The sequence below is a fragment of the Uranotaenia lowii genome, chromosome 3, assembly GCF_029784155.1.
Source record: "Uranotaenia lowii strain MFRU-FL chromosome 3, ASM2978415v1, whole genome shotgun sequence".
In the NCBI taxonomy this organism is placed as follows: domain Eukaryota; kingdom Metazoa; phylum Arthropoda; class Insecta; order Diptera; family Culicidae; genus Uranotaenia; species Uranotaenia lowii.
In genome coordinates, this window is record NC_073693.1 from 83,216,850 (window position 1) to 83,230,933 (window position 14,084).

At 32.9% G+C, this 14,084-nt stretch overlaps 1 protein-coding gene across 5 annotated transcripts in view; it reads right to left on the reverse strand.

The window, feature by feature from the left end:
- Nucleotides 1-14,084, reverse strand: part of LOC129757634 (diacylglycerol kinase 1) — a 459,105-nt gene that overhangs the window by 14,168 nt on the left and 430,853 nt on the right. For 4 of the 5 annotated variants that reach the window (XM_055754909.1, XM_055754905.1, XM_055754906.1 and 1 more), the window contains 2 exons: nucleotides 11,018-11,234; nucleotides 10,699-10,880 (listed from right to left, as the gene is read on the reverse strand). In XM_055754909.1, the coding sequence (XP_055610884.1) occupies nucleotides 10,699-10,880; nucleotides 11,018-11,234 (399 nt within the window). Of the gene's footprint in view, nucleotides 1-10,689; nucleotides 10,881-11,017; nucleotides 11,235-14,084 lie in introns of those variants that run through there. The other variant, XM_055754908.1, reaches the window with a different exon arrangement.

The following is a 14,084-nucleotide window of genomic DNA, read 5'->3' on the forward strand; positions in this document are numbered from 1 at the left end:
GTTGACTTGGACTGAAGTTTCGGTGAAATCATTTGAATCATTGAAACGAAATATTCAAAAACTTTAAACACGTCTAAGCCGTATGGAAGGAGTGGAAATATCCTAAATTAAGGTTTACAGAATTTTTTCATACAGACCGGACGAATCCTGGCAACTTTATATAAAATCCTGGCAAAATCCGGGAAATTGGTTTCAAAATTGACAACCAAAAATCCTGACAATATGCCAAAACAAAAAAAATTACTCAACAAAAAATTGAATAAAAAATTGTTTTTGTATCAAAACTCATCGACAGAGTTTTGTATTAAATATCTGGGCAAACCCGAATAAAACCGGGCAATTTGGCAACCTTATCCTAAATATAGCAATGAAGATTTTGCCAAAACCTGTAGTTTAAGAGATTTAACAATGGCAAAATGAAAGAAATTCAACTTTTTTTATGAAAACCGTCAACGACATTAAAACACAAAAAAAAATAATTTATACATATCATAAATTATTTAACACTCAAAGAACCTACGGGTGTTTTGGTTATAATAAGGATCCTCGAGAGTAAATAGTGTGAACGCCAGATCTGGAGCCTTACATTTCAGGAACTACTGAACTAATTTCTGCATACTTAACACCATTAAATTACTTGAAGTCACAAAACTTTGTTTGTTATACAAAACTTTTCGTGAGGTTTCAGCATTTTAAACAAGATATGAATGATGTTTTTCACCTCAATGTGATTTTCTAACGTACGTACAACAAGGCGTAGAAAAACGGCGAAGAGAAAAGACGTAGAAATTGTTTGTTCTTCAGTTTTCATATCTTTTTATTTCAATTGAATTTCAAAGCAAAAAATATTTGCAAATATTTCGTAAAACAGACAGCTCACTTCGATTTTTATTTGCACGATCATAGATCATACGAATCATCAGAAAACTCCATACCAAACGTATATGGGAAAACGAAGATACTTGATCCATGGGACGCTTCATTCCTCAGCTATATCTCGAAACTGAAATATCTTACATAGATCAATTGTTTTAGATAAATATACCAAATATAACAAAACAACAAACCTGTTACCTCAAAACATTTTAAAATTTAGTTTTTTAAATTTTTATTGCACTTTGTTGAAAAGTCCAACAAATTGTGCCTTGAAGATTTTTTTGCCACTTTAAAATGTTTCCCACACGAAAAACTTATAATAAAAATATTTATTCCAAGATGTCAATCGTCAGAGTATAATATGAATTTCTTAATGGAATATTTTCAAAGCAATACTAAACGAGGGATCAAGTGAACCCAAATATATGTTATGGGTTCACTCGATCCCTCGAGTCCAAAATAATATATTTTTCTTCTGAAATGATGTTCTTTGCTATGCATGAAACTATTAATTTTAGTATGATGAACATACTCATTTTGCCCGATTTTACCTATTTTTTATGGGTGCAAAGTAATAATTCCGATTGTAGCCATCTACCTTGCAACCAAAAAGTCATACAAACCATACTTATTTATGTAAAAATGTCAGCTGAATCGATTGGCGTACTCCAATTTCTGTTTTTACCACGACAAGTGGCTCATTTTGCCTCTTTTCCCCTAAATTTAAGATTTTTTTCAAAGAAATGCAGTCAAACAAAGTGTAATTAAACAATTTTTCATCATGAATGATCATTTTTTGTAGATTTATTTATATTCTAACTAATCGCGTCACTTTTTTGTACTAGAATCAATATAAATGGCTAAATATCCCCAACTTCCCCTAGTTTTTTTTAAATTTATGCATAAATTTCACTGTAACAATCGAGCCATTCACATACCAAATGCAAAAACCAAGTGATTTAGTGTAAAATTTGTCGCTGAATCGAATGGTGTACACCGCTTAGTGCTCAGCTCACGAGAATGGCCGCAATCACCCCGATTTCCCCTGAAATCGAGCGATATATGGAAAAAAAATCATTATAACAAATGGCAATGTATCATAAAATGCACAAAAATGATTGAAATAGATGTAAAATTTATTGCTGAATCGAATGATGTACACCGCTAAGCGTTCAACTGACGAGAAGAGCCTCAATCACCCCGATTTCCCCTAAATTCATTAAATTTCTTTGAAAAATACATTGTTACAAACGAGAATTTGATTTAACCGATACAAAAAACATTGAATCGTGTTTAAAACTTACTGCTGAATCAAATGATGTACACCGCTTAGCGTGAAGTTGACGAGAAGAGTCAAAACTACCCCATTTTTCCCTAAATTTATGCAGTTTCTTCGAGAAAAAATTGTAATAAACGAGTCAATTTGAGTATTTCTGTCGATTCTATGAGAAGAGCCTCATCATGTTTAAGCCAATATCAATTATCAATTCAACATAATATTTTTCAAATTTAGGGGAAAAGGGGGTGATCTAGGCTTTTTTCGTCATCTTAACGTTCAGCAGTGTACATCTTTCTGTTCAACAATTAATTTTTCACATGGTTCAGTTATTTCTGTGCACTTTCTAATGCATTCTCGAAAGTTACAAGATTTGTTTTCTTATATTGCAATTTAGGGGAGATTGAGTCAAATAGGACTTTATTCATAAACAGAATTTAAGCGGTGTCCATTATTTTATTCAACAGTTAGTTTCACATATGATTTAATGGTTTGTACCTTTTTCGATGTTTTCTCATTTGTTACTACGATTTTATGGTTCATATTGTATGAGTTTATGAATGAATTTAATATAATTTGGGGAACATGAGACTTTTCTTGTCAACTCAGTGCTAAGCGGTGTTCTTCATTCGATTCAGCGATAAGTTTTCCACCTGATTCAATGTTTTTCTCATATGTTCATTTGCATTTTCGTTTGTTACAATGTTTTTTTTCCAAGAAACTGCATTTATTTAGGGGAAATCGGGGTGGTTGTGGCTTTTCTCGTCAACTTCACGCTTAGCGGTGTACATCATTTGATTCAGCAGCAAGTTTTACACCCGATTCAATGTTTTTTGTATCGGTTAAATCAAATTCTCGTTTGTAAAAATGTATTTTTCAAAGAAATTTAATGAATTTAGGGGAAATCGGGGTGATTGAGGCTCTTTTCGTCAGTTGAACGCTAAGCGGTGTACATCATTCGATTCAGCAATAAATTTTATACCTGTTTCAATCATTTTTGTGCATTTTATGATACATTGTCATTTGTTATAATGATTTTTTTCCACATATCGCTCGATTTTAGGGGAAATCGGGGTGATTGCGGCCATTCTCGTAAGCTGAGCACTAAACGGTGTACTCCATTCGATTCAGCGACAAATTTTACACTAAATCACTTGGTTTTTGCATTTGGTATGTGAATCGCTCGATTGTTACAGTGAAATTTATGCATAAATTTAAAAAAAACTAGGGGAAGTTGGGGATATTTAGCCATTTATAATAATTCTAGTACAAAAAAGTGACGCGATTAGCTAGAATATAAATAAATCTACAAAAAATGATCATTCATGATGAAAACTTGTTAAATTACACTTTGTTTGACTGCATTTCTTTGAAAAAAATCTTAAATTTAGGGGAAAAGAGGCAAAATGAGCCACTTGTCGTGGTAAAAACAGAAATTGGAGTACGCCAATCGATTCAGCTGACGTTTTTACATAAATAAATATGGTTTGTATGACTTTTTTGTTGCAAGGTAGAAGGCTACAATCGGAATTATAACTTTACAACCCAAAAAAATAGGAGAAATCGAGCAAAATGAGACGTTAAGAGTCATTTTATCAGAAAGCGATGTGAACCATTCGATTCCTCGTGTTTTTTTACATAAAGAATGGTTGTTTTTTCATGCAAGGCGTTTTTGCCTGAATTGGGTACCTTTTTTGGCTCGAAAATCCCCACTGTGCATCGGGGGGGCTCGGGGCAATTTTTCTCGGGGGGCCCCCTATAATTCGTTTTTTTTCAAATGCTACCCAGAAAATACAAAACCTTTTAAACGTGTAAAAAACTGGAGATGAGTTTAGTATACTATCTACAAATAGCCATGTTGTCTGCGTAAAAAATAGTTTCTGGTATCTTCAAATAAAAATTGGTAATCAGTCACGAACAATTATTGCGGAAGAGCTTAGAAATTTCTGAGAAATGAAAACTCTGATTAAAGCTGCAAAATGCAAAATTTAATTCTCATTTTTTTTAAACCCTTATAGATAGATATTTTAAATGATTTTCATATCATCATTGATCGTTTGGTTTGTGCTTATTCGAAAAAAAATTACCTATTGACAATTAGGAAATATCATGAAAATTAGAAACATAGAAAGCAAATTAAAAAAAAAAATTAACAAAATTATTAAATCTACATTCCATAGAGATACAGTTATAAGAGTTTAAGAATTCAAATCTTTATATCACGTTATATTCAGAACCAAAATTCAGTGTCTCAAAGCTAAATCATAATTTCAAATAAAGTTTTGAGAAACAAAATATGAATTAGATTTAAAAAAATGAAACAAAGTTACAATCAGAGCAAAAGCAGAATTTGCACCAAATGTGAATTTAAATTCTATATCTTTGAAATACAAAAAAAATATTTTTATAAGATGTTTTTGTATATCATTCTCATCAGATAAAAATTTGTTTTAATCAAATTGTTATTCTAAATGTGACGAAAGTTAATTCGAAGCCCTCAGAGCCAAAGGGGTATTAGTGCAAAAATGATCGATTGAAAAAAATTGAGAATAAAGATTAATTGTTAAAAACACAGAATCAGTTATCATTGAAAAAAAAATCTGATAAGGAATTCAAATGAGTTAGTACCTTAAAAAAAGATCCTGAATTTTCAAAATTCAGAAAAATGATGAAACTGAACTTCAGTAACTGAAGAAACAACACAAAACTTGAAAATCCCAATGAATTAAATCTGGGAAAAGATAAGATTAAGATTATAGAAATATTCATATTAATAAATTCACTCAATGATACTAGCAACTTAACTATCAGATCGTTTTTATGATAATTTGAGAATGATCCCCACTGTGCATCGGGGGGGCTCGGGGCAATTTTTCTCGGGGGGCCCCCTATAATTCGTTTGGAAAATGATATACTGAATTCAGGATATTCACTGCAGTAGATGATAAAATTTTGGTTGAATCAGTTGAAAATGTTCCAATACAAATTTCAAGTCTAAGACAGAAATTGGGATGGAAATTCAATAAAATAAACCCTGTACTGTCGATTGGTCCAATTTAAGCAACTACAGTTTTTTTTTCAAAAGATTTTACTTTGAAAAATAGGGAGGGAAAAGGGTTTAGAATTTACAACCCAATGAAAATTTCAACAATAATGATTGAATGGTGAAAAGTTATTTTAATACGCGGTATCAACCCGGATACTGCCCGGGTAAAATTCTGGAATGTATATCATAAAGCAAACTTAGTTGCTATTTATTTAAGTGCAGTAAACCATAACTTGGAAACTTAAAGTAGCAACAAACATTATTGTTGTGCAAGACGTTTGAATGTAATGAAAATGAGGAGATTTTTTTTCTTTATTTTACCTGTTCTGTACAGAATATCGTAACTGATATGTTTCGATAAAAAATGAAAATCTGAGGTGTTTTGCCTCATATTCTCCTTGGTTTTGTTTCGAATTCGGTTTTGTCCAGAAGATTTTGATATTCTTAACTCGCAAAATGTGGGAGAGCTCCTTCACTGCTTACTCTAGGGGGCCCTTAACTTTTTAATGAATAAAAACTAATCTAGATATTATTTCACGGGGGCTCTTTAGTTTTTTTTTATTTCAAGCTTTCATTCAGATTTTCTAGTTTTGATTTCTTTTCATGGTTTTGTAGTAGTATGTTTAAAGTAATGTTAAAACTTTTTTTTCCCTCGGGGGGGGCCCTGAGCCGGGGGGCCCGTAGCAATTGCCCCTTTTGCCCCCCCTTTAATCCGGCCTTGAAGAATAGCAAAAAAAAGTGATTCTAAGAGTGTTTCAGTATTCGGGCTAAAGTTCTTTGATATTAATAAATAAAATTTGATAAATCATATCTTCAATATAAATAATGTTAAACAACAAACCAATAAAGTATATTTCCATCTGAATTTTCCTGAACCTGAAGATGCATTATCATTGACAATTTATTTCATTATAAAAATCCTGTGAAAAAAAATTTAATTTTGAAGTTCAATTTTTCAAAAAACTCGCTTTTGAAAATGAGTTCAGATCTTCACCTGTTGTGTGTTTTGTATTGGACAATTTTAGATTTTAATTCCGAATTGCAATTCTTCTTTATGAACCTGTATAAAAACTCTGAACTTCTAATTTGAAATCGATTTCTGAATCTTAATTCCAAACAAAATTTTCAACAAAATAACAGAATCCTTAACCAGAAATTTCTTATTTCAATTTAGAATCTTTGATTTTCTTTACGGATTCTTTTTTCAATTACTTATTCGTAATTCAACTAGTGAGTCTGAATGAATCTTCTGAATGATGAAACTAGCATATTTCAATTCTGAATCACCGTTATGGAACTTTTTTAAGGACCAATTCTGCCTAAGAATTAAAAGTAAAAATAAGAAATCCAAATCTTAAAAATGGCTTGTTAATTTTTTTTTCCAATATTCCGATATCATATGTTTCAAACATCGAAAATAAATCTTATTTTAGTTTTGAAAGTAAAGCCAAGATTCGAATCCAAATTTTGTCCCAATGATGAACCGAACTGAAAACGAAAATAATAAACTGGATACAGATTCCACAGTCCGGCCACAGAAAACAAATTTTGATATTTTTAAAAAAAAATTTTGAACCAGAACATCGGAAATGACCTTAATGAGCTTACCAGATGTTTTCCGGCACTTATCCGGGTTGGGCAAAAAAGTTTTATCTGAAATCCTCGAAAATCCGGGCATTCGATTCAAAAGTTCAAGACACGAATGCCACAAAGATGGTAAAGTCCAAAAAAAAAAAAGATTTCAAAGTCCACAACTCAAAATCTGGGCAAAATCTAGACAAATTTAAGTCAAGAAGAAAATACACTAAAAGTTGTTTTTTTTTCATCGGAACATATCAGCCAGTTTATTTGCTCCAAAAACTGTTACACAAAATATATATTTGGTAACGGACAAGTTAAATTTTTCCTTGATTTTGCAAATAAAATGAAAACTTTTGGGCAAAATCCCAGCTATCAGGCAACCTTAGTGAGTCTAATCTTATTGAAAATTAGATATTCGAGACTAAGGACTGTACCCGAAATTAATGCACCAGCATCTTTTGTGAATAATTTTTGAGAGCGTTTTTCGTGTATAATCTGTCTGTTCTAAGTCAAGATTGTTATTCTTTATTCACTCTAGCCGTTCATCGAAATTTGATAATGAATTTTAAATTCATGATTAATTTTAGAGAAGAACATTTTGCTTGCCTTTTTTGTTTACCCTCAAGGGGGGGGGGGGGGAAGTTAAGATGAAATATTTGTCATAGTTTAGGGTTTAAGAAAAACCGATTTCAAAAGAAAGCGGCCGAAGGGAACCAAAGTTATTCATGACAAATTGGATTTTCGTGTTCCTCCCGAACAAATTGTCCCAAAATCACATACAAACTTTAGGCTTGTTGAACGACCTCTTCCCGTGATCCGATCTGGCCCAAATTTGGCGTGACGTGAGTAATGCGCTGCAGGCTTAAATCGATCCTTGGCTTAGTACAACTAGGATCGATTTAAGCCTGCAGCGCATTACTTTTTCAAATGTCGGGTCATTTGGGACAAAAATTTGCGGCCAAAATGCAGTCTTTGAACCGCAACAACTTTTTTGATTGAAGTTCAATCGTGTTGCAGTCTTCGGGTGAAATATTTGTCCCAATTTAAGCTTTGAAATAATATTCATAAAAAGCAATCAGTCAATGAAGAAGTAAAGTTATCAATGAAAACCTAGTATTTTTCGCTTCTCGTTTAAAATCCTAAAAATCACATTCACGCTTGAGACTCAAGCACCCCTTCTCCATGGTCAGATCTTACTAAAATTTGGCATATGACCTGAGCTAATGATGAATTTAAGCTTGGAGCGGAGCGGTTGCAACCAACCTGTATACATATCTCAGATGGCGATGGAAATCCCGTGATAAGTGTTAGTAAAAGTTTTTTTTTGTAAACATTGTAAACATGACAACTCGTGACGTCAGTTGCATTTTCAAACAAACAACCATCATCGCTGTACCAGCGAAAACTAGAGAAAAAATCATTGCCAACTGCTGTTTACGATTCTCGCCATACATAAACATCCTGGCAAGTGACGTAGGCTTTGTTTACCTTTTTACTTTTTGAATAACGAGTTCTGGAATAGTGTGCGTGTGTTCGTCATCTTTCTTTATACCTCATTGGGTTGCAACCATGGCCGTAGGAACGGGGGGGGGGGGGGGGGGGGAGGGGGTTTTGGGTTTAACTCCTCCCATGAAGGTCTAAAACTGCCAATAAAAAAGTTCTTCTCCAAACCCATAATTTCAATTTCTCAATAACATTTTTGAGAACGACTTAAAATGATTCAAGAGTAACAATCTCGACTCTAGACTAAACCCAAACCCTTGAAAAAATTTGTCACTGGTTGATAAAAATTTCGTCCCGAATATCAAATTTTAAGAATACTAAGCTTGTCAGATTGCTCAGATTTTGTCTGAATTTTATTTGCACTTTATTTGCATAATCCAACAAAAATTTGAACTGAATCTATAAAATAATGAATTTTGAAAACGAGTCTGCATTTTTTGTACGACTTTTATTGAATTATTTCCACTTTTGAAAATTTTTAAATTAAAGTCCCGGGTTTTGACCGGTTTAGATAAAATCTTGCTTCGAATCTTGGTTTTGCATTTAAAACTCAAATTAGTGGCAATATCTTGAGGATTCTGATACACATTTTGCTTTTTGGATCAGAATTCAAAGAAATTATTATCTGGATTTTAGATTAAAAAATCGTCTTAAAATTCAGAACTCAGTTTTTGAACTCAGATTGAAAATGCAGGATTCAGTAAAATATGAATATTAGAATTCCATTACGGAATCAATTTGCAAGAGATCGCAGTTTCATAATTTTGCTTCTTGATTCTTAAAATAAGTTAACCACCATTAATTTGATTTTTGTAAACTATAGTCTAAAAGACTCACTATAGACTAAAATAAGATTTTTTTAAAAAACGGCAGATATGAAAATAGTTCAATTTTGCTGTTTTGCAAACAACTGACAATTTTTCAAGGATTTCATAATTGAATGAGTTTTCCAAAATATTTAAATTTGTTTCGATTACATTGAAAATGCAAATTTCAAATGAGTCAATTCTAAATTGAAATAACCTGTTTTACCATTTTATTGAGTACATTTCGAATGAACAATACCGTCAACTGGGGCAACATGAGATAATTTTCAACTTCAATGGTTTCTAAAATTTTAATGCCTACAGATAATCATACCTCTTTGTACATCAAATGTTTTAAGGTTGATGGGACACTAAATTGACGTAGTCAGAAAAATTATAGGTTTTACCAACTATTTTTAAATTTACAAAAACATGCGATTTTCACCTTACTAAGGCAAAGGGGTAAGTTGCAACAAACTCTGTTTTTAATGAAAAGTCATATGAAAACGTTTGGAAATTTACAGTTTTTGATACATTTGTGATGTCATAACGCATAAAGCATTAATTGCAGTAATTTTTTTGTTTTGTTCGATTTAAATTTTCCAATTTTCTATCAAAAATGTTTTTTATGGAAAAGTGTAAATTTGCTGCATACATATACTACATAAAAAATACAACAAATATTCTATTAGCTTGAATCATAAAAATAAATTTTAGTATCGATGAAATTTGAATGTTAACATATGCATAATGCAAAACAATCATATACCAGCATATGGAAACGAGATTTATGAGGTTTAGTTATGATTTTCATTTTATTGCATTTTGTCCCAGAATTATAAAGAAAAATTGGTGATTGTATGAAAAATATTTTTACATCAACAGTGTTGGTATAGGATAGTGAAAGCAATATAAAGTTTGTAGGTGATTTCATTGAGCCAATCCGTCATACTGGGTAAAGTTTTTTACGGCATCAAAAAATGTAAAAATTTGTATATTTATTGCTCGATTTTTTATGAGATACAGAAACTTTTATAAACTTTTTCACGATGTTTAAAACTATGTCATCATCTTTTTGTTATCATTCAATGATAAATTTATTACATTTATTACAATTTATTATATTGAAATTAAAATTGAATGAGTGTTGTGGTATACAATTGTTGCATCTGACCCTTCTTTGATGCCCCGTTTGACGGTACAATACGGAATTTGATAACGCAATTTTCTATTACAGTTTTGGATATCATAAATCCTAGAAAATGATTTTTTTCTGTTTAACGAAAACATTTTGAAACACTGTTATGAAATTATAAATTCTTAGATTCTGAATTCAGGACAGACTATTTTTTCTAAGTCACATTTCAGGTTTATGGGCCCAGAGATACTTCTACCGTGAATCATATTTTTCAAAACAAATATCAGAAAGAAAAAAATCTTTTCTCGAAATAACAAAGTTCTTTGCAACGGGCTGCTAATTAGCAGTAGCTGTTCCTACTGCAGCTTAACTTTGTTTCATTTTGCTTGCTTGCTTGCTTGTTATCTGTTGCCGACCAGTTAAAAACAATTATCTTCTCTTGTTTTTCAATTTTCTGCTGAGCTCATCTTACCGTACAAGGTCCCTGCATCCAGGGTTCGCCATCGATTTGCATCGGGAAAGTTTTCTTGGTCGTAATGACCACTTCGCTGCACTGTGCCAACCTCCGACCGGAAGCCCGCAACCCGGTCCGTACCTGACCCATGTGAAGACAGTTTTCCAGACCAATTACTTCTATCCGATGGTCCCCGATGTCTGTGGAAAAGATACAGTAGAGTAGAGTAAAATCAGTAAAAAAAAACACGATGAGAAAGTCATGTAATCTCCATTTCCACACTAAACGCAAACTGGGCCATCGCCCCGGTACAAAAGCGGATTAAAGTCCTACCCACCTTGAATTGCTATCGACAGATCTACCGAGTTGAAGCTGTTGGCCGACAGTTCCTTGTCGGAGTTTTTCAGTTTTTTGCGGAACGGACTTTTCCGCATCCGTTTCTGGGACAGGTGCTCGCCCCACAGATTGGAACCGCCGTGGGTGTACGGGATATTGAGCAGCGCGATACCTTGCAGTTGGGGACCGTTGGCCAGTTCCAGTGACACCCCGTCACACTGTGTAGGAAGAAAAGGATTAGATAGCGCGTTTAGTTGTATTATTTGAGAAGAAAAGCACATTAGACACATTCCACCGTGACGTGAAATCGTTTTTCCGGACTTTTCTGCATTGTTATCATTCTAGAAGACAACCAATTTACTTGAAAATAAAAAAAAATTGTAGCAAACGGTCGCAAATTGAATTTCCTTCGAAATGCATATAATTTGGTTAGTTGTTTTTGTTATGATTGATTACTTTTGTGACGTGAATTCACGCAAGAATTAACCATTTTGGACTTTAGTACATACAACTTTGATTTCCTGTTCTCTCTGTGGAAATAGAGTATCGGTGTCTTCAAATGAGTTGTAGAAAATACAACTACCCACAATTTGATGTACGTAGCATTTCGATTGAACAACAACGAATGAAGTTATGGTTATTTGAAGTTGTGACGTGAATTCACTTAGTTCAAACAGAACAGGGTAGTTGACTGAATTCACGTCACGAAATATAAAGTTATACTGTGGTTATACTGAACCATTCTTTGGAGTCTTCAAATTTTATGTACACTTTCAAAAACGATATTCTGTTGTTCCGACTTTTACAATCATAAATTTTCAGTATCTGCACCTAACTTTTTCATTATTTTGATTGGCACTTGAATAGCAACATATTGAGGAATCATATGTTAAAATTACTACTGTCTTCATTAGATTCACTAAAAAAGAAATTTTATTTTTTTTTCAATCTTTTTGTATATTTATTTGAAAATAATAAACTTATTAAAAAAATCAACAAAATTATGCTTGATTTGTAAAAATCCGACCATCTGGAGGGTCAAAACAGCTTTCAGAGCACATTTTTCATATAAAATTTAACAAAAAATCAAATTTTGTGACGTGAATTCACTCATTCGCGCTGTTGTAACTCAGCTTAATTACAACCGATTTCTATAAATTTTAGAGTTTTAGAATCGTCTTATAATTTTCAAAGAAAATCTCATTTTTTGTTTAAAAAAAAGTCAGAGTTTTCTAGTAAAATAAAAAACTTCCCTTTTATTGTGACGTGAATTCACTCATTTGCGACTGTTTTTGTTCGCTTTTCAAACTAACTACCTTGAATATAGACAAATTTTTTTTTCTACAAAATAAAGCCGTGTTTTTTGGCTTCTAAACATACTAAAAATATTTCCAAAAAAAAATCATCCATATATTAAAATTAAGGATTTTGTAAAAGTTGTCAAAAACACCTCTTTTTTCAACAACAAAACTGATTTTCAAAATCATCTAGAACCTGTGTAAAAAAACTTTTTTTTCTTTTTTCCGTTGGTTTTAAGTGATTTGAATTATCAAAATTATAGACAATTTTGAGATTTTTTGATACGTGAACGGATAAAAATCACTTTTGAGCGGTACAATCGCGTGGAATGTGTCATTAGTATTAAATTGCCAGTGAAAAGTTAAAGCTGAATTGATAGTCTTAATAACGACCTTAAGTGAACGCTTCATATGTAATAGTATGTGATCTAACAGTGATTTTTCAGGGAATCCATATACCACTAATCTGGAATAAATTTTAAGATATTCAACGGAAATTTCCTTACGTGGAGGCTACTTTGACAACCGAAGAGCTAGCTTTGCTACATAATTTTACGCATCTGTGGCAATACTAATTGGGGGTTTACTTTTTTTTCCCAAATATTTGATTACGGAATCAATGCTACGTTTTTTTTTGTAACATCTTTTTGGCAGTTCCAACTTTAATAAAAATGTTCACTTCAACCTATTTGCGCGAACGCGCTTCAAAGTTATACTCATAATAATAACTTCTTGTCTGACTTACACGCCTAACGAAGAGTTTATCCAACACCGACTAGAGGATTTTGTCCACGTCAACAGTTGCTCTGCTTCGTATTCTCTGGCAATGAATTACCTCTTTCCTACGGAATTGGCAGCAAGTAAATTCTGTCCTTACTCTATTACTTTAATCGTAAGGTCACATGCACTCTCCCAGAAAAAAGCCCCTCTGATAAGGACAGTCTGCTACAACCATGATCTGGTCTACTTGTTCCGAATCTGTGGTGGTACTTCATCATATAGCATCTATGATCAGTTCGGAAGTATAGTCCTCCTTCCTCTCTCAGAACTGATCTATACTGCTGCCTGTTAGTCATTTAAGCCTGTTTAAAAGATTTTTACACGTTGGGCATGGCCTTATTGTAGTAGCAGTTTTTCTCTCACAAAACTGAGATGGGTATGATGACCACCATCACGCAAGTCGCTTCAGAAGAAGCAGTCAGATTCTGACTGATAACCCGCAGGTTCATCAACCTTTGCACACTGCTGACTTTCTGAAGGTCAGACTGTTTCTCCAAGGCCACTCGTCAGACCGTCGCACCGTATTATTTGTAACTTACTTCTGTTGCCTTTGCCGCTCCCTCATACGCATTCCGTACGTGGTTTTTGAAGCTCAGCTGGTATGCGGGCTTGGATTTGATATTAAACGGTATTTATGCAATAGTTGATATCTGTTTGCGCTGAGATAAAGAAGATGAACAACAGCACAATCTATGTTTTGTTGTGAAGCTGACTTAGGCTTTGAGGGAGCATTGACTTTTTACTACTTCAATTGCGACGGTGGCTTGTATAGGATTGTCCGATCTTCTGGAAAAGATCGATTCTTAAGGGGGGAGTAGGGTCTAACGGGTAAAAAAAAACACTATTTTCACGAATTTTTTTAGAGCTATCGTTCAAACAAATGTATTCAAATTTTTTGCATTATACAAAGCATTATTAAAAGAACATTTAGTAATTTTTTCTTAGAAAAATATTGAAAAATCAGTCCGTGACGGAGCACTTTTGAGGATG